Below are 19831 nucleotides of genomic sequence, written 5' to 3'. Positions count from 1 at the left end.
TGATTTGTTGAGTATCAAACATAGTTTAAGAGAACAATTAGAATAGAAAACAGAAAAGAACAATCTGAAAGATTAAACAAAAGTCTACTTTCAAAAAATGTTTGTTCAGAATCCACTTCGCAGCTCATGTTGTGATCCTTAGCTGCAAATCTCTGGTGTGTTTCTTCACACTGGCCATACTCAGAGTTGGAGTCGACACTTAAAATATCTTCTGTGTTATTGCATGTAAGAATGGACCAATGGAGGATGAGAAGAATGGAAAGATGAGGGCAAACAGTGTGAGCAGTAGTTTAACTACTGCATTTATGCACTAGTTAGTAACAGTTTACAAATGTTTTTTCCCCAGAAATATCAAGTGGGATATTTTATTACAAATAAAAAAATAAAATAAAAAATTACCTAGCACTTCAATTCAGTATCTTAACACAAAACATTAAAAAAGTACTCAAAGTAGGTACTACACAACACTCTTGAGAGTACACTAGTGCTATTTGTTTTGTTTGTTTTTATTTAAAAGGTTACAAGGAAACAGTGACACAAAGAAACAGGGGCATCCTACTGGATTTACTCACTCATGATTTCTGTCAGGTAACAAAAGACAATGAGTGGTACTGGGTGAAAAGGCAACAGGCACGAAACAGGAAAGCATCCCATTTAAACATGAGTTAAAAAAATGACCTTTATGTCCTGTGGGGTTGATGAATTGTGGAGCATGTTGCCCAGAGAAACTGTGGAGTATCCATCCCTGGAGATATCCAGAACCCACTGCTGTGGTCTGGGCAGCATGCTGAGCATGAGCAGGAGTAGTGGACTACACAATCTCCGGAGTTTTTCCAAATTCTACGATTGGGTGAATCTTTAGCTACCAGCCATCAGCAACTCAAAACTACCAAAATTTAGGTAACTGGGCTACTTCAGCAAGCAGAAACACAGGAAATGGGAAAGACTGAGTTTATTGACCGTGGAAGTCAGGATGTAGGCACATACCACGCTGGATCTTTCCTTGTCTTCAGTCAGTGCCATACTCTACAAGTGTTATCCTTGCTCCCTAGTAATAAACACACATTTGGAGGGAATCATTTAGCTGTGTTGCACAACAAACTCATTTTTGTCAACAGCTGTACTGATTAGCTACCTGGAAAGCAGAGAAACCAGAAGGACAATGTTTTTTTGTCCGTGACTAACAAAAGGCAGCAGGATCTGCAGCAGTGTTTTTGGCTGAGATCATCCTGCACGTCAGTATTTGTGGAGTTCGGCACAAAGGTCCAAAGCAATCACTAACTCTGCTCACATTTTCCCACAATGGGACTTTTTGTCTGACATTTTCTGAATGAAACTTGAACAGGCTGCACTGTCAGGTACCCAGAAAGTACACTCTCACTTACAAAACTTTGTATCTTCCTCATCCAGAACTCTCACAGCAATGCAGTAGAAGAGCATGATTTAGTCACTGCTCTGCAGCTACTGCTTGCTGACAGATGGTGACTGCTTGCTTTTGTACAATTTTTTTCACAGCCATATTCATTTAAGCTTCAGTTCCAAAGTGAGTTACAGCTTTCCTTGTCTGCAGTAAAGCCATTGTTGGCAACCTACATTTGGGCATGGCCCCACAATACTTTGCAGACTTTTTTAGCATAAGATTGAAAATGTGTTTCAAAACAAGGGAAAGAAAAAACTAGTTACCTGTAATGATTATATTGCCTTTGTAATTGAAAGCACAGGAGAATATCTCATCAGTGTGACCCTCTAATATCTGAAGGCACTGTCCAGTAGCAGCATCCCAGAGTCGAGCTGTCTTATCAGAGCTGGCTGTTAGAATACGATTGCCTTTTGGGTTGAAACATATCTTTAAAAAATAGAGAAAATAATTATATTACTTAACATGTTCATACGCCTGGAAAAAGAAAGTGTATCTAGAGATCAGAAGATGAAAACAGAAGCCAATAAACAATGAATTCGGCTTTTCTGTTAAAATTAGCATCACCACTAACAGAATGATGTGGCTGGAAACTTTGTACAAAGGTCCATATGGAACAACCACACAAAAAGATCAAGATTTCAGTTTAATCCCCAAGATGAGAATTGCTGATGTTGTAATGACTTTATTTAAACATTATCATTATCCCGATGTAAAATATATGGATACTTTGTGGAGATCTATATTAAACAACATATGTCTCTGTAATATCCAAACTCCCACTGAAGGCTACTTATTCTTCAGTATGCCTTCATATTTTGTAAAACATTCATTCCCTAAATTGTGTGCATTTCCAGATAATCAGATTTATACATATCTTTAAGAACCAACCAGACAATAACAGGTTTATTATATAATGCATTATTGCTTAATTATTAAAGGCAAAATGCCTGTTCCCCTGAGATCAGATTTCCAGGTAATAACCATCCCAAGCAATCACAGATACACAGAACATCTGCAGAATCAGATTAACTTTCCAGCATGCTACTAGTTCAGCAGATTCTCATTTGCAGCAAAGAAAACATACCAGCACTGAACACCCTGATGGATACCCTTCCTAACCTGCTCACAACACAAACACAGCATATTTGCATGGAAGAAAAAGTTATATATTTGAAAGAATAGCGAAAACTTGCAAGCATTAAATAACATTTTTTTTACCATATTCAAACTTGAGAAGCAAGCAAATTAATTTGGAACTGAACGTCAGCATTTGCAGTTGAGCTGTACAAGTCTTTCAGTGAAGTTCCTAAGTAAACTCAAGGCCAAGTGACTTTTGAAATGTGCTCTGAGCTTCCAAGTATCTTAGGCACCATGTATTTTCCCCCAGAAGTATGTTCATTCGGTTCCATTTCATAAGTCAGACATGCAAAGAAATAAGAACAGTAAAGAGAGGAGGTCTGGTAGAAGCAAGGGATAAGGGTGATGCTAAAAATCTCCGAAAGCAGCGGCCTTAAGATTTCACCAAGGTACTCAAATACTTGTGCTCATTCTTTAACAGTATTTCTGTGTCATGGAATGAGTGGTGTCTTGGATGTTACACTTCAATAAGGAAATGTATGAATCGCATACTTCTTACCTTTGAAATCTCATCTCCATGCCCTTCTAGTTTTGCAATGCACTCCTTTGTTTCTGCATTGTAGACTCTTCCTGATCCTGTTATAGTAGATTAGGAGCCATTTTATTATTCTGATTAAGTATGCATTTAAATAAGAACGCTGTAATAAGACCAGAAGGGCCACATCCCTTTGATTTCAAAAGAAATATATGACAATCTTAACACAGTTTCTTTCAAGGATAATGTATGTCAAAAGGAAGTGTAATTTGGCTGGAAAAGGCTGACTTCTCCAAGGCTTCTGCTGTAGAACTCCAAAAATGTTAGTCCAAACATCTGAGTAGAGTATGGACTACTGAAGTATGTAATTTCAGAATGCATGTCCATCATATTCAGAAAGCTTTCATTTCTTTCTTTCAGATATACGTTTTATTCTTTCAGATATACATTATTTAATAAGCTATTAATTATATTTAATAAGCTAATGATTGCGCTTCAGAAAATGTTTTATATTGGCTTAAGCATTAATTTAGCAACAACAGAAGATGATCCTAATAGTGATCCCCATCATCTGGGGGAATCTTCCTGAAAGTGCAAAATCAAAATAATGTGTAAAAAGAACATGCTACTGCCATTATGTGCAGATGAATATAGAACATTATTTCTTCTGATTCCTTAAAAAAAAAAAAAAAGCATTTAAAACTTTTTGTGAAAATGTTCAGTGGGGAGAATTTCCAAATCTTAAGTAAAACTCCTATAATGCTGCAAACGTAGTCTGATCTATAGTTCCAAGTCGCAATACTCTGCTTTGATCAAGGAAAAACAGAGCAAAAGGACAAAGATATTTTCATAGTAGTTCCAGTCACTTCACTTACCATCAGCAGAGGCAGTTGCAATACGCTGGCCAGCATAATCAAAGCAGACATCCATTATTTCATCACTGTGGCCTGTTAAAGTTGCTATATGTGCACCACTCAGAGCGTTCCACAGCTGCATAGGCAAATAAAGGTTATTTTTTTTGTTTGTTTTGACTAATATCCTTGATAGATAGCTAGTCAATCAGTTGACACGTATAAATACTTTCTGAGGCCTGAATGAATGTATTAACATGAAACCTGGATATAAATCAATAAAGAGTTAGGACTTTATCAAGCTGATAAAGTACTACATATTTTGCATTTCAATGTATTGATTTCAACAAACCTTAAAAATACATGTCATTATTTAACTGGATTTAACGGAAATGAATAACTCATCTAGTAAGTGCATAGGTTTTGCATTTAGTTACAAATTCCTTAAAGAATTGTATATATTAGTTTAAAATAATGCTCTTCCATTTAAAAATGACAGTTTTACATATCAATAAGACAATGAAAAAGCTTCAGTAAAAAACTAAGCAGAAAAGAATTCCAAAAATACAGCAAAAGAGATACAAGAGCCCAAATTCAGAAAAATAATAAATGTCTGCCTAAACTGCTACAATGTGCTCATGCTACCTAAAAAAAAAAAAAAAACAAAGAGCAGGTGGCTCTTTTGTGTGTGTATTTTTTCTCCAAAATATGGGCATTTTGAATTCTCGTGGTTGGGGAGGTGACTGCAGCACACAGAAATACTTCTTTGCATGACACTTCAGTAATTTATCCCAAGGAATGTTTGTCACAGTGCCCAACTATTACACATGGCACAGAGGGCTCGGAGCTGAGAAGAAAGTCAGGCATTTGATTCCTACATACTATGAGTCTGTTCTGATTCTGAAGAGCTGGATTTTGTAAACGTTACAGCTTTGTTTTATAGCAAGTAGAAAAAAGATGCTATAAATTTGAGTGCTCTTTCTTAAATGTTGGTACAGTACATTTGTCAAAACTGCTGTGCAACTCCATGCCAGTATTATTTCAATTGTATGCAGATAAGAAATGGACAATCTCTCACCACTGAAACATAATCCTTTTGCAGTTTAACACTAACAGTCACAGGCATTCATTAGAAGCAATCCAATGGAAGAACTACATGCCAGAAGTCACATGTGATGCTTGTGACACAAGTATTGAGGGGAAAAAAAAAGTAAGACTCCAGGACATGCACTGCAAAACAGACGTTTTTCACACTAAGAATAAAAATAAGTTATAAGGCCAAAAAATTGTCTCCTGGTTTAGCTTTACTGGGTGAAACTATAAACCACGCTGTTATTAACTTACAGTAAAGTGTTTTAAATAGCCTAAAGCAGTTTTCTAAACAAAAACATGGACTCACCATGTTCTATGCAAAAACTGGCAAATAATTTGATGCATTATAATCTATAGTAAGAAAGTACTTGGGTGTTCAGTGCATCTTCTATTTTCTTACCATGCACGTTTTGTCCATTGATCCGGTGACAATGAGGGAGCAGTCCCAGTTGAACTGTGCACTGCTAATTTCTCCTCGATGGCCTATTAAAATATGCAACATCCTGAAAAAAAACAAAAAAAAAAAGATTTTTTTTGTATATTTTGATATAACAATATAAATTATAACCAAGCTTACAAAATGTTACAGGCAAGGTGTCAAATCTTTCCCCATTTATCCATTAAAGCAATCTAATGGTGTGGTGCATTTAGCCTCCCAGTACTACATCAGTTTCATGTTTTCTACTTGAGACAAAGAGGCAGTAAAGAATCAAGTGAAAGAGTTCTCCCTTCTGTTTCAGAAATATTTTTACACCTGAATTACCAGTGAAATGTGATCACTTTTCAGTGCCAGAAATGGATTTCTTCTATTCATCTAGACAGAAACCACAGTCATCAAGTTTTTCAACATTACTCTCCCAATATCCTGCTTGAATGAGCTGTTAACAGAGTATTTGCAAAACTCCAAATCACCAGTGTAATCTAAATCTTCTATAACATCTAATAAAGATTCAGTGGAACTTAATCAGGTTCTTAACTTGAGCGTGTACCCAAGTAACAGGCAAATGACAGCCAAACTGAAATATGATTTCTAATCCTCATTAATCCTAAACTTCTTGATGTTCAAGGACTGACAGTACTAGTCCCATTAAATTCTTCAATCAGCTTCAGCTGAATAGAGGGGTACAATTAGCCATTATTGCTTACCATGAATTAATGAACCCTATAAAGCAATGAACACTAGGAAAGATTAATTGATATATATATATTAAAGGATTAGTAAATTAGGATTTTATCATAATGCTAATATCATTGTATCATTAATAGAAAATAGCTTCAGCTAATGGATAAACTAATGACTAGAAAAACAACTAAATGAGCTTAAGTAACTGAAATCTTCACATACAATATGTAAGGGTAGCTGAATTAATATATATGCTAAATATATGATTCATAAAGCATGGCTCCTGAGCAATTGAATTCTCTACTTGTTTATGATAACAGAAACTCAATTATACTCATTTTGTTTTATAAAATGACTCTTTTCTTTTTAAAATGTGAAGCCTGCGTTGAACAGTATAGTATACTATACTATATGGTACACTTTGTATACTTACTATACTTCGTATAGTAAAACGAAAAATCAACAAACAGAGAACAGCAAACTTTATAATTTGGTGAACATATCATTTGGCCAGAAAGACTGCTGTTTCTGTAATAGCTGATGCCCAAAACATTTAATCATGAAAAAGTTTGAAAGTTTGAAAAATATTTGATTTCCAAATTTTGAAAAGACAATCCAGCACTTAAGTGTAAATCTCCAATGAATAAGCAGAATAAATAGGACAGAACACATGATCAGATTTGCAATTAAGAAGAACCCAGAAAACAGGCTGGCAAAATACCATGTAAAATATTCCAATTAAATGGAAACACATTCAGTTTTTACTTCAAGGTAGCACTATACACACAGTTTCCATTTGTTTATTAATTTCAGAGATATTTCACTTGGTTTCACAAAGAAAAGAAAAGAAAAGAAAAGAAAAGAAAAAAACCAATACCTCTGAAAACATAATATTTATCTTCATAAATAACCTCGTCAGTAATTAGGGCAATCATTTTATTATTCTATTTACAATGAGTTTCCAGTTGAAAAAATAAGAGGATTTTTTCAGGATAATATAACAAGCTAATATTTAGGTATTTAATTATTACTTGTTGGCATTATAGTCAAGACATTTTGTTCTCTGCAGTGAGAGGGATCAAATTTTCTCCTCTTCATAAATATATACTGACATGCAGGAGTACGAGGAGGAAAACAGACCATCTGTTATTTAAAGTCAATGTGACTATACAAATTTTCCATGAAATATCATGAAAATATCTTTCTTCCTTTATTTATTTTTTTTAACTTAAACAGTCAGCTCCATCTAAACATTCTGGACACCTTCAAAACCATGAGTTTCCATGCTGATGAAATATTTTCCTGTTTGAAGCATCCATCTACCCATTGCGTCTGCCTCCTCAGTACTCACACAAACCTGTTGCATGAAAAGCTTTTGCTGAGCAGCACTTCTGTTTAGAAGAACAAAGGGAACTGGATAAAAAATGAAAAGATGAAGTAATACATACTCCAAAAAAGAAAAAATACATGGTCTGTAATTTGTATCTCAACATTTTCTTTCTCATTTGTCATTAAAATATGCAATGTAAGATGGTACTTATTAGTACCTTAGTACCTGCCAGTGGCAACGTCCCACACTCCTACTGTGCAGTCAAAGGAGCCGGTGATAATCCTGTCTCCAGTGGTGTTAAAAGACAATGCAACAATTTCTGCTGAGTGCCCCTGAAACAATTTTGAAAAAGGAGGTTGAGAATGCAAATGCAACTTTTCTATTGATATAGTTCAATATGTAACTTTTTCAGCAGCATAGTTCTTCTACACAACATCAGTATATTATTTACTGTCTTGTCCAGTATGTCACAGTTGTAACAGAAAGATCTACTGGACTGTGAGAGAGTTGATATCCCAATACTTGGAAAAAATCAGGCACACCACTTATGCATTGAGCAATTGCCAGCGATAGGTGAATAATCAGAGAAGTGAGTGGTATTTTCCATATTTGTTCACCAATGCATACTGATACCAGATGATTCATTTGCAGTAAACTACAGTACAGACTGCCTCTGTAGAGAGGGTTGGAAAAATGAGCATAAGCATATTTATACACTGTAGGTTCACACATTCCACTGCTCTTTTCTCTCCTCAGGGCTCTGAGAGAGGGAAAGTCAAGGAGGAGAAAATGCCTTATGCACTCAACGGGCCACCTACACCAAGGAAGAAGTTTATGCTCTACCTATTACTTAGGATTTATTCGAGAAAAATGGAAATAATGCCAGCCAATCAGAACAAGTAGAATCCGAGTGAGCCCTGTCGAGAAAAAAGAAATCATAACCTACTGGTAACTGAATAGTATTCCCCTGCTAGTAAAGCAAAGATAAATCACAACCTACAGGTAATTGGATGGCTTTCTCCTGCTGATGTTTACAGGAAGACAATCTGTGCAGATGCAGCCTCTGACATAGATTTTTCTTAGAGTTATTTTATGTTAATTGAGAGGAGACAATAAATTACAGTACAGCAACATTTTAACAAGCAGTGGAACACATTCTATCCTATAACAGTAATGTCACTGAAATGAGAAAATCTGCCTTTTGATGAATAAGACTCCTTATAAAACACCATATTTTTATCTTCCAGTTTTCCCAGTGTTTTTTAACTGCGGTCACTGTGGGACTACACGTTAACAGACATTCTCTGCAAGTTTCAAAATGTAGTAACGTTGTGTTAGTCAGAAAACTAAGAAACCAGGAACAACTTGAAAAACATAAAGAATGAAAACATACTCTTAAAGTAAATACTTCTTCTCCTTTCTCTATATCCCATAATTTGGCAGAGGTATCCATGCTTCCAGTTGCCAGCAATGTGCTTTGAAGGTTAAACGATAAGCATACCTATAGCAAGAAACATTGAAGAGAAAAAGTGGGAAACGAAAAGCAGATCATCTATATACATTTTCTCAAAAAAAGGTCACAGTATTTCTAAACAAGAGAACAAACTGAACTAATTTAATAGTTTATGATTTACAGAAAAACTACAAGGCTACTCTGACAGTTCATTAGGAGAGCAACAAATCCTTACTCTAAACGTCCTGATGACTGCTCCAATCTAATGACTGGATGGACTAATTGGCACATAGAGATAGGGAACCCAAAGATATTTATGGTTTTGTATGGAAACACAAAGGAATTAGAAATATCCTTCAGCACTCACTATTTCTGCAGCATGTCCTCTGAAAGTATGATAACATTTTCCTGTTTCTGTACTCCACAGTTTGCAGGTTTTATCAAAAGATCCAGTGGCAATCTTGTCACTAAATAGAAAAGCACTCTTTATTTAGAGGAAAAACCTGACTTCAAAGACTCACAGTAGAACTCACAGCAATAATGTCTAGTCTTCAAAGCATAAGAGTATATTACTTCAAACTCTTGCACAAGCTTTTAGTTTAGCAGTAGGTTCTATTCATTAAATAGCAACTGCTCCTGTGAAGATTTGCAAAGCAGAGAATGGCAGCTTGTGTGAATGTAATGAAAGGCAACTGCCATCACTTTGGCCAGCAGCCATTCCCTCTGTACAAATCAACATGAGACAGAGGTGAATGTATCTGGAGTTCCTTGCAGGAATCTGCATAAAAGGCTTTCTGCTCTTGCACACATTCTGCCACACTACAAGATCCTAGAGCAGGATTTCACAAACAGAAGATGGATTAATGGGAAAAAATAACAGATAACCTATGAGTAACTCAGATTAGTAATGAAATTAACTGCTGTACTTCCAGAAGTATTTAAAAGCTATCTCATTTCATCTAACAGGGTTTGTTTGTTTGTAAACTGTTAGAATCTGCTTTTCATAAGTAGAAAAAGAGGGTGAGCTCTACTCCCACTTAAGTTAGTGGAAGAGTTGTGAGTACTTGCAGCTAGAATAAAACTGAAGTGAGGTGCCAGAACTGTAGCAAGGGAGATGGTATTGAAGCCTAAAGATTAGTAGAAAAAGGTTATCTTATAATTGAAATTTTTATTTAACTCTAGCCCAAGGATTCCCTCAGGATGTATTGCTTCTGCACTTTTATGTTATAGTCTAGTCACTGATCTTAGGGCAGATTTTTGTCATGCATTAGTTCATGTGAAATATATAAAACAATTTAATGAATTATTCTTTTATATTATAAAAATACCAGAACATAAGACTCTGACAATAGGTCTAGGTTGGATAATGTCTTTTCATTCACAAGGAAATGATGACATTCCAAACAGTCTAACATATAATTCCTAATGCTAACTTTGTACTGCTTAATCAACAGTGAAAGTAGTTATGTGATTCTGTGTAAGAATAGGAAATAATTTCTATCTCATTTTGAGGGAAAGAAAAATGCTTGACATGCAAAAGCTCTCTAATGCAGAAAATGACAACAAAACTTCAGTAACTAAAGTAAATCCCTTAATCTAACAGGTAGCAAGTCTGACCTAAGGCAAACAGTACCTGCAGAAAACAGAAGATGCACATACGCATATTCGACATTCATACAGTGGCACCCTTCAGATTTTATAAAAATTACTCATCTCTGACACATTTATATTATGTCTTAAATCATAATGAATGCTTAAAATGCATGTGTAATACAAAAAGTAGAAAAATTCACTTCTGTTATGATTTTATTCTTCCTTAACTGAAATAACACAAGATTTGAATTTCTGAATACACTTTAAGAAGAAAACATGCTTAAATGTATCCCTTATACAAATAAGATACAGTGTCACTCTGTGGTGATCAGCTGCAGTTGAACTTTTCCAACTCAGAATCTGAATTATTTGAGACCATCTATCTTATTCTAAATTAGCAATTATGATTTATCTTAAAGAAATGCCTTTACCCGTAGGGATAATTAAAAGCTATTGCATAAACAACATTTTTGTGTCCCTCTAGTGTATGCAGCTCTTCTCCTGATGCAGTATCCCATACTTTGCAGGTTCTGTCATAGCTTCCTGTGATAAAGCTAAAATAAAGAGAAATTAATTTACTGTGAATATCTTACTGTTCTTGTACAAACGCAAATAAGTAACTTTCACAGACTTCAGTTGTCTTTATCTCAGACTCTGAATCTATTCTTTATTTCTAAAATAGTGATTACTGACCACAGAGATTTTCTTATTTTCTTTTCTTTTTTATATTAGAGATTAAAAAAACCTTTGTTTCAAATCTTCAGTGTACTTCAATTAAAATGCATGTTGCTGCTTTCAAATTTTCAAAATATGAAAGAAAAGACAACTAGGCATAGGCTCTAAGTGAAATCAGTCATGACACAATTCCACAACAGTGAAAGTCCCAAACAAGTTTATGCCAATGACCCTGAGCTTTTAGAGATATTTGCTATGTTGCCATGAAAGTCCTTCTTTGTGAAATCTGGTAATCATCAACAAACTATCTTATTGGAAGAAGAAAAAGACATCAGCTGAATCTCACCCATTACTTTTTGGCATCTCCCTTTGGTTCTTCCACAGAAGACTAAAATCTAATCCCCAATCACACCTGAAGTTGTTTATAAATGGCAGAACTGAATTCTTTTCCACAGAAAGATAGGAGCACTGAACTTGGCTTACAATTTAATTTACAAGCAGAAGACTTCAATTAGGTATTAGGTATTTAGAATTTGAAAAGAACTTACCGGGAACCAGATTTGTTGAATGCCACATTCGTCAGTGGCAATATATGTGCCTTAAGTACCTGAAATAGAAGGGGAAGAGGGCAAGAGAAGAAAACATTCAATATTTATATTGAAGAGACAAATAAAAAAATTGAACTCAAAATATTCAATAGGTCAGTGTTTTCTCCTCCTCACATCAGATCAGCAGTTACGTCTGTAATTTATAAACCCCTCATCAAAACAAAAGCAAAACAAAAAACATCCATGCCTCATCAGATTATTGCTGCAGATATTACATGATATTGATTTCAGATTCTTATTGTACTTGAATGAACTGCTGTTTCCCAATGTTTATTTCTTCCTCTGCTTTCTCTGAGACCAGTGAAATAGCCCTAGGCCATATCTGAAAGGCAAAAACCAAAAGCCTGGGAAGCTCACTGATGAAAAAAATGCAATTAGTCCTTAAAGAGTAAACAACAGATCCGTTTGAATTGAGTATTTTGAAATGTTTATGTCATATATAGGATGCTTTTGGCTATTACATGATTTTGTTTTTAAAAACAGGAAGAACAAGAACAAACTGCAGCTCTATCTTATGAGGTCATGACAAAAAAGGCATATAGAACCATAACAAAGTTACTTATCCAAACAAAATTCAAAGAAGGGACTGGATTTCTGCCTCTTTTGTTTAGATTACAGTCTACTCTTTTCCTAACATTGTTTCAAAGGCTCTTTAAACAGGCAACTATGTATGCTTTATGTAGATTACCTTGTACCTACAGTAACAGACTGAAGTCTACTAAGCATACATAAAAATAGTTTCCAATACTGTCCAATAAAAGTCAGTGTGTTATGGTACTTTGGAAATGACAAAAGAATATGTTTGAATGACCTTACCACTGACTAACATGTAGCATTTGGTTTGCATTTAAACAATTGTGCCTATTACAAGCTTGAGTCTAAAGAGTAATAGTATAATAACATGGGAAATCACAGCATCTGCTGGCAGTGAAGGAGTGTTAAAAATACAGCAGTGGTCCAATTCTCTGCAGCATCACAAATGAAGAAGAAATTATTTATAAGCAATGCTACTTAATCACTGACATGTTACCACAACTTTTTATTATTATCCCTAGCTTTCTCAGCTGCCTGTCTCAGAAAATAAAATAAAAGAAGCTCAGAGAAGAATGTCAGAAGAACAGGAACTGCTGGAAGTGAAATGACAACTACCAGGTAAAGGAGAGAGAGAAAGAGAGAGAGCTACAGAAAACATAGGCTGATGTTTAATTTCAGATCACAGAATTAATGCTATTCTTTCAATATCCAGCACTGTAATAGCTTCAGTCACAGAACTCCAAGCATGCAAGAATCTCTTGTACAAATGATGTAATAATCAAGCCCTAGGGCAATATTAAGAAACATACCTCAGTTCTGCAAGTTACAGCAGACTGTTGCATCAGTCCCTAAGATACCTGCCAATCAGTTTGGCATGCCACTGTTACACAGCAGTTACAAATCTGAGAGCTTGTTACAACCGCTTGCTTCCCTGTGGGGTGCCTAACACAAGACTAGAACCACAATTACTGGAAATAACAAAAGGAAGGGTTTGCAGCACTGCCTATCTGCCCTCTTAAGATTTTGCTCTTGTGCCACAGGAAAAAATATTTATTTCCAGACAATGCAAGCACTGAACACTGTTTTGAAAGAAAAAGACACTGATCTCCTGTATTAGTATTTCAGAAAAGTCTGAAACTTCTGTTTCATTTACATGCACAGAAAAGTAAGTACTTCTAGCTACTTGAGTGAAAGAATTAAGCCAGTACTGACTGGATTTCCCTGCTTGGATTATCTCCAAATTGATCAAGCGTGGTGCTACACACAGCAAACAAGTACATTATTTATGCTTAAATTTGCAATTGGGTATTTGTCAGTCTCCGCGACAAGCAAAAAATTGTACAAGATTATGTAAAATAAGTCATTAGCATACCTGAGAGCACAAGAAAGACTTTTTAATTTAAGATGCCTTATTATACACACAAAGGTCTGTTTTTATGGCTAAATGTAAAGATCTTTTATATTATTCACTCAGATGTGAACTACTGGTCAAAAGAATTGAAATTATAGTATATTATATGTATATAGCAACACTGAAGATCTCCCTTCTCTATGTTTGGGGTAACAAGTAATACTGACCAGCAATTTTTAATAGCTAGACATTGCCATCTGCTGACACAATAGAGACAGAACACTTAATTATTTCTGATTACAACGTGCAATCTCTGGAAGTAATTATATTGTACATTGCATAGTTAAATACAGTTAAGTTTACTGACAGACTAAATCCTGGATTTGAAGACCCAAAAGGTCTCTGTAGTCATTGCTCTTAAAATGCTTACCTATTTAAATAAATTTACAAATTTCTGTCTGTAAGCTGAAGATCAAACCATCAATATTCAAATCTTTACAATTTAAAAGGAAAAAAAAATCATTTAGCACAAAACAGCATGAACACAGCAACTACTATTCCCTTACTCAAAGAAATGTGGATGAGGAGTAATGTAAAAGACAAAAAATCCATAAGCGGTGTTGCTGTGTGCCTTGGGCCCAATGCAGAGATGATGTTTGGAAGGCTTGGCATATAATGCCTTTAAAATTATCTCCTAGTAATGGTCTGCTGAATAAATTATTATTTTTATGATCAACAAGATTGAATACATGACTAACACTTTTTTCATTGGCTTTCCAATTACGAAAGATCAAATAACTTTTTAATTATCTTTATTTCATGTATTACTCCAGTCCTATGGACAGGATTCACTAAATAAAGCTCATATATGAACCCTAACCTTGCAATCTGCTACTTCAACTAGTTTGTTGGCTTATCTGTTGGCTGGCAGAACAACTGGTATGACTGAATATATCTGAATACTTAAAACAAATATAAGTTCCACAAGATGAAGGATAGGAATGCAATGGTATAAAATTATTCAGGGCCTTTCCCAGGAGCTAATTATTTGGATTTAACTTATTGACTTTGTTTAAACATAACTGGGTGTTGCTTGTCCACAGAGTCACTTGAAAAGGAAGGTAATTATTTGTCTCACACCCTCATACATAAGCCAGTGTAAATAGTGAGTAAAAATAGTTATACCTCTGGCCTTCTGGGGGAATTCCTGATATGCACAACCAGGCCAGATTCAGTCTCTCTGAACAGTAGAGGGATAATCAAAAAGACCCAAAAAATTAGTCATAAAATCCAAATTTTTCTCTCAGGTACAACATACAGCTGTAAAGGCATACAACATTTCAACTGAGAACCTCAGAATCTCCAAGGTTATTTTATTTTATTTATTCTGACCTTAAAAAGAGAGAATTTGTGGTCTTCTTGTTCCCCTTGTTTCTCTTGCAGTCTTTGAACTAAACGTATGACATGTTCCTTGCAAGAAGCTGTGATGAGAGGTTCTTCTTTTTGAATTTCTTCTACTAAGGCTATGACATCTGTTCTAAGTATGAAGAAAAAGAAAAGCACATTTCATCCTCTGGTAATAATTATAAATACAAGCATAGCATTTCTTGCAGAGAAACTAAAGCAAAGAATTTAACAATATGCATTTTTCTCACTGTTAATGGCTTAAAGAAATATGAATAAATCTTTCCTGGTTTCTTTACCTCTGTCTATTTTCAATAAAGCATTTCAGTTAAGATTTAACTGTTAAAAATTTTAGCTTGGTAAGAACTTTACTTTCTCAAAGGGTTTCCGCAGAAGATAAGACTTGGGAGGTGTGTATCCAGAACTGACAATTGAAGAACACATATATAAGGTAAAGTGGAGCTTCATAAATTCCCAGTGACTTACCTATGAATTAGCAACAACATAAATAAGATGCAGAGAGTATTAAAATGATCTCTGCCTGTGGCTTCACAAATGTGTCTGTTCCTGTAACATTTATTTATTTATGATAACAACTTCAAAATCAAGGTCCATAGTCTGCTAGTGCTTGTGGAGCACCCAGGAGGTAGTTCACAGCTAATCTGTGGAATCATATCTTCTCCTATCATCCAACTGCTGACTCCTGGCCATCCATGAGATAAAAAAGGGATTAACAAAAACAAAAACACACACTTATAACTAATGACGAAGCCCCGTCCTTCTGCTAGCACATAAGTCACTGAAGCTAAAGTGGATTTTCTACTTCTGATCTCTAAACAGGAGCCATTTACATCCCCACAAGTTAGTATCCTCTTGTGTTACACAAGTTATTGTTTGTGTAACGCAAGTTAGTGTTTATATTCTTATTAATGCGAGACAAATTCTGTCTCCTGCATAGTAAGTCTCGCTTCCTCATTAAGTGATCTCAGTCTTTTATCTTACTCAAGGATAACCTATTAAACTTTAATCTAAACTTTAACATACAGTGCACTTTTTATTCTTCATTATGACCTATCCTTCAGTATTACATACAACAAGGTCCAGAAATATCTTTCATCACCTGTAGAAGACAAGACTACCAGATTATCTTGTTCTTTTAAAGAACACAAAAGCAATTAGGCTCCTAAAAAAAAAAAAAAAACAGATTTCCACTGTTTTCATTAGAAGACTCTTACTTTCTCCACATAAACACAAGAGAGGGAATTACCTGTCTTACACTACCTTGTTATAGTTGTTATGTGCATTAATGAATCAACAGGAGAGCTCTGAACTGACAAGCAATTGGTTCCAGTGACTTCAACAGAGGTCACATAAAGCAACGTATGGGGAACTGAGTCAGATCCACTTTTTGAAAGCATCCTAAAATAGCATTGCAAGACCTAACTGTCACTCATTGCAGCATCCCAAAGCAAGGCACAGTGAAACTCCCTTTGATGGGTTTGTATTGGCATCTTGATAACTATCATTCTGTAGGAAATAAAAGAAGCTCTAACTTTGAACAGTAAGACAAAGCGGGATGGAATGCAAGATTTTCTATTTTGAGTGCTAGGAGAATGATTTGACTGTGTGTTTTCTTGTTTTAGTGAAATAGATATCACTGACCTCAATTATGCTTAAAACAGTCGAATAGAGTTGTATGTGAATACTATGAAACAGCAAACAGTGCAGCTTTCTGAAATAAATACTTACTGAGGACTAAGATCGAGCAGATCTATAGATCTGGTCTTCAGCTCACCATCTTCTACATATTCCAGAATAATTCCTTATTTAAAATAAAAACAAAATAATTAAAAAAAAAAGGTGATAAACAGGTCTTAATGAGATGATGTGGATTTTGTAGGGCACGCCGTTCCCGTGGCTCAGATGCTCACGAGAGCTGCCAGTGCTGAACAACCCTGAGCTGTTCATATGATCACGGATATTAAATATCGCCGCCTAAAATATTCATGCTCCGTTTTTCAGTTCTAGAAGTTAACAGAGCTTTCGCAGGTTGCTGTTTGGTTTGATTTTTTTTTTTTTTTTTTTTTTTGCATTATTCCATCAGCGCTCTCTTCAAGCCGGCCGTACTGCAGACTGGCGGCAGTTCATCCGCAGCTCCCACAGCCGCGGTCGCGGCCTCACAGCACCGCGTGCACGATCCGCCCCGGCCCAGCGCGCGAAACCGCCCCCTCCCCGCCGCGAGCCCCAGCCCCGCACCCGGCGGGAAGTAGCGCAGCAGCAGCCGCCTCAGCCCCATCTCCGCCGCCCGGGGATCGTCGCCACGGCAACGGCCAAACAGAGCCTGCGGCGCATGCGCCGCCGCATGACCGCTCCCGGCGGGCGACGAGCGTAGGGCGGCTGCCGGAGAGTTGATGGCTAAGAGCGGGAAAAGAAATCACATTTGAAAAGAGAGCCAGCATGGAGTGATTAAAAGATGCTCTGTACTCGGCGCTGGTGTGCTACACTCAGTTTTGGCACATGGAGATGTGGCCCTGAGGGACGCGGCTCAGTGGGCGTGGTGCTGCTGGGCTGGAGGTGGGACCTGATGATCTTGGAGGCCTTTCCCAACCATAATGATTTTACAGTAACAGGATAAAGGTGTCCAGCTTTATGCAGACAGGGTTACAGAACATCAGCAGGGGGAGGCAGCAAACACATTTTCATTTCATGGGTCTCATAGCCCATAGCAATGACAGGGGCCACCCGGGGAGGGTTCAGGTCAGTGATGAACCATACGTGACTTCTGCAGAGCAGCCACGGGGCTCCCTGTGGGTCTGCTTTGAAGGCAGCCCTTTGGTTTGGGGAAGCCAGGAAGTTAAACACAATGGCAATCCCAAATTTACCGTGTGACATGACTCGGGGTTTGGTTTGATCTTTTGTCTTATTTGTACGTGGAAATTCAGTTATCTCAAGTCAGATGGGAAATATTTTTGTTGAAAGCAATTAATCTAAACAACCTTCCAGCAGAACTGACTTACTCGGAGCAGCCCTGTTCAAAAATAACTTGGTGGCCTCCAGTGGCTAGAAGCCTTTTAAATTTGTGTACCACAATACTTATCTTCCCTGATTATAATTTCTGAATATAAATATTTTCCTTTTAACATAAGTGGTGCTAACAATGAACATGGATGTGTTTCCTACATTAACTCCTTCCTCTCCATGCTATGTAACCGCAGTCAAACAGTCTTTCTGGTACCTTCAGTATTAGTTAACACCAACTAGAATCATACAGTCATAGACTATCCCATGTTAGACAGACCTATAAGGATGTAAGCAGTTTGTAGGAATGTCAGAAAGTTATATACTGTAAACCTCACTATCAGTCAATATTCAAATGCCTTTGAAAGGATGCAAAATACAAAATACACTTATCTGGAGTGCTGGACAGTGATGGATAGTGTGATGCAAAGTTAATACAATTACAAAGCATTTCCTGTTGAGAAATATGGGGTCTTTCTGCCAACACAGATTCTCACAATCTTGATTTTCCTAAGCCAAAGTGCCATCCTAAGAATAACACGAAGAAAGTGTTTTTTGACTCAAACACACTTTTGCTTGCAGAGAAGAGTGGGTTTTCGGCTTCCTGATTTAAATTTGCATCGTGACCCACTTGTTCTGAAGTAGGTCAGTCTGCGGTATGCTGAACTAAATCAGAAAGGCCAGCACAAGAGTAGTCTGAGTTCAGGGAAAAATGTACAAAGCCACTTCCTATTTTTGTTATGTCAGTAATAGGTGCAGTGAATTTTTACTAAGGGGGGTTTTATATGCTGTCCTTTCTCATAATTGCAACGTCTGTCAAATGCAGTAAGTCTGTGCTTTGATATTTCCATGTTTCTGCTTGGTGAATTGAGTTTATGTAATTTTCTCAATGTTGTTCTATCCTTGAATGGTGTTACACAAACACATATCCTTATATGCTTCCTTCTTCATTGTTAGTACACCTTCTTCCTGTTATTTGCAGTACTAATCATGGTAGTAGAGCCATGAAAATGTTAAAACTGTATGTAGGAGACGATTTTCTAGTTTTCTGTTTGTGAGCTACTCTGGGAGAAAGAGCTGACAGCAAGTTACATTGTAAACAAAATGCACTCTTTCCCAAAGATTTTGTTTTTCATCTTTTCATGGCCATTTTTATCAATTTGATGTTATAACAAATGAATACACAGAGAGAGAGAATTGCTGTTCACCTAAGAAATATGTCACAGGGTTCTGTTCACATGAACAGATACGTGTGTTGGTCACCTGTGGTGAGATAATAAGTACAGGGAAGGAACGGTTGATTTGTTCATTCCTCTTCATGTCCATCTACCAGTTCTTACCACTTCCCATACAGTTAAGCTAATTCTATATATTCTTACTTCTTTTAGTCAAATTTTCACTTAGCTAAAAAAATGTTTTCCACTTTTTTGGAAAAAAAATCTCACCACTCCAATGGGTAGATTTGGCACAAAAAAAAGCTCACATATAAAAAAAAAAAAAACAACAAAAAAACCACCCCTCAATATGTATTCATCTTACCCGCTCTGAGAAGAATTCAGAAATGCCTTTCATCTTTCTTTCCATGCTCCAGACTATGTAGGGCTGAAGACCCATCAGTTGAGGAGTGTTCTGTATCAACCAGTCAAGATGGCAAAGCTGATGGTATCAAGTAATCACGTGAGTATTCTGCGGTCAGACTGAGCTGCAAGATGAAAGACAGTGAGTTATTCAGATGCCCCTTGTAAGAAAAATGGAGGAGCACTTCTC

General features: G+C 36.3%; 1 protein-coding gene across 1 annotated transcript; it reads right to left on the bottom strand.

The window, feature by feature from the left end:
- Window positions 1–936: 936 nt before the first annotated feature.
- On the bottom strand, window positions 937–17938 carry DAW1 (dynein assembly factor with WD repeats 1). Its single transcript, XM_065748408.1, has 14 exons — window positions 17929–17938; window positions 17174–17461; window positions 16796–16868; window positions 15035–15179; window positions 11698–11756; window positions 10906–11028; window positions 9249–9348; window positions 8822–8929; window positions 7654–7760; window positions 5376–5478; window positions 3908–4022; window positions 3057–3133; window positions 1684–1846; window positions 937–1048 (listed from the first exon to the last, which is right to left on the bottom strand). Exons 1-14 carry the CDS (start codon window positions 17936–17938, stop codon window positions 1014–1016), a joined length of 1506 nt encoding a protein of 501 aa, XP_065604480.1. The 3' UTR covers window positions 937–1013.
- Between the last annotated feature and the right edge of the window lie 1893 nt (window positions 17939–19831).

Source organism: Cyrtonyx montezumae, unplaced genomic scaffold, assembly GCF_038088225.1.
Source record: "Cyrtonyx montezumae isolate F1298 unplaced genomic scaffold, pur_monq_1.0 scaffold_5, whole genome shotgun sequence".
Taxonomy (NCBI): domain Eukaryota; kingdom Metazoa; phylum Chordata; class Aves; order Galliformes; family Odontophoridae; genus Cyrtonyx; species Cyrtonyx montezumae.
This window is presented reverse-complemented; position numbering and strand designations above follow the sequence as displayed.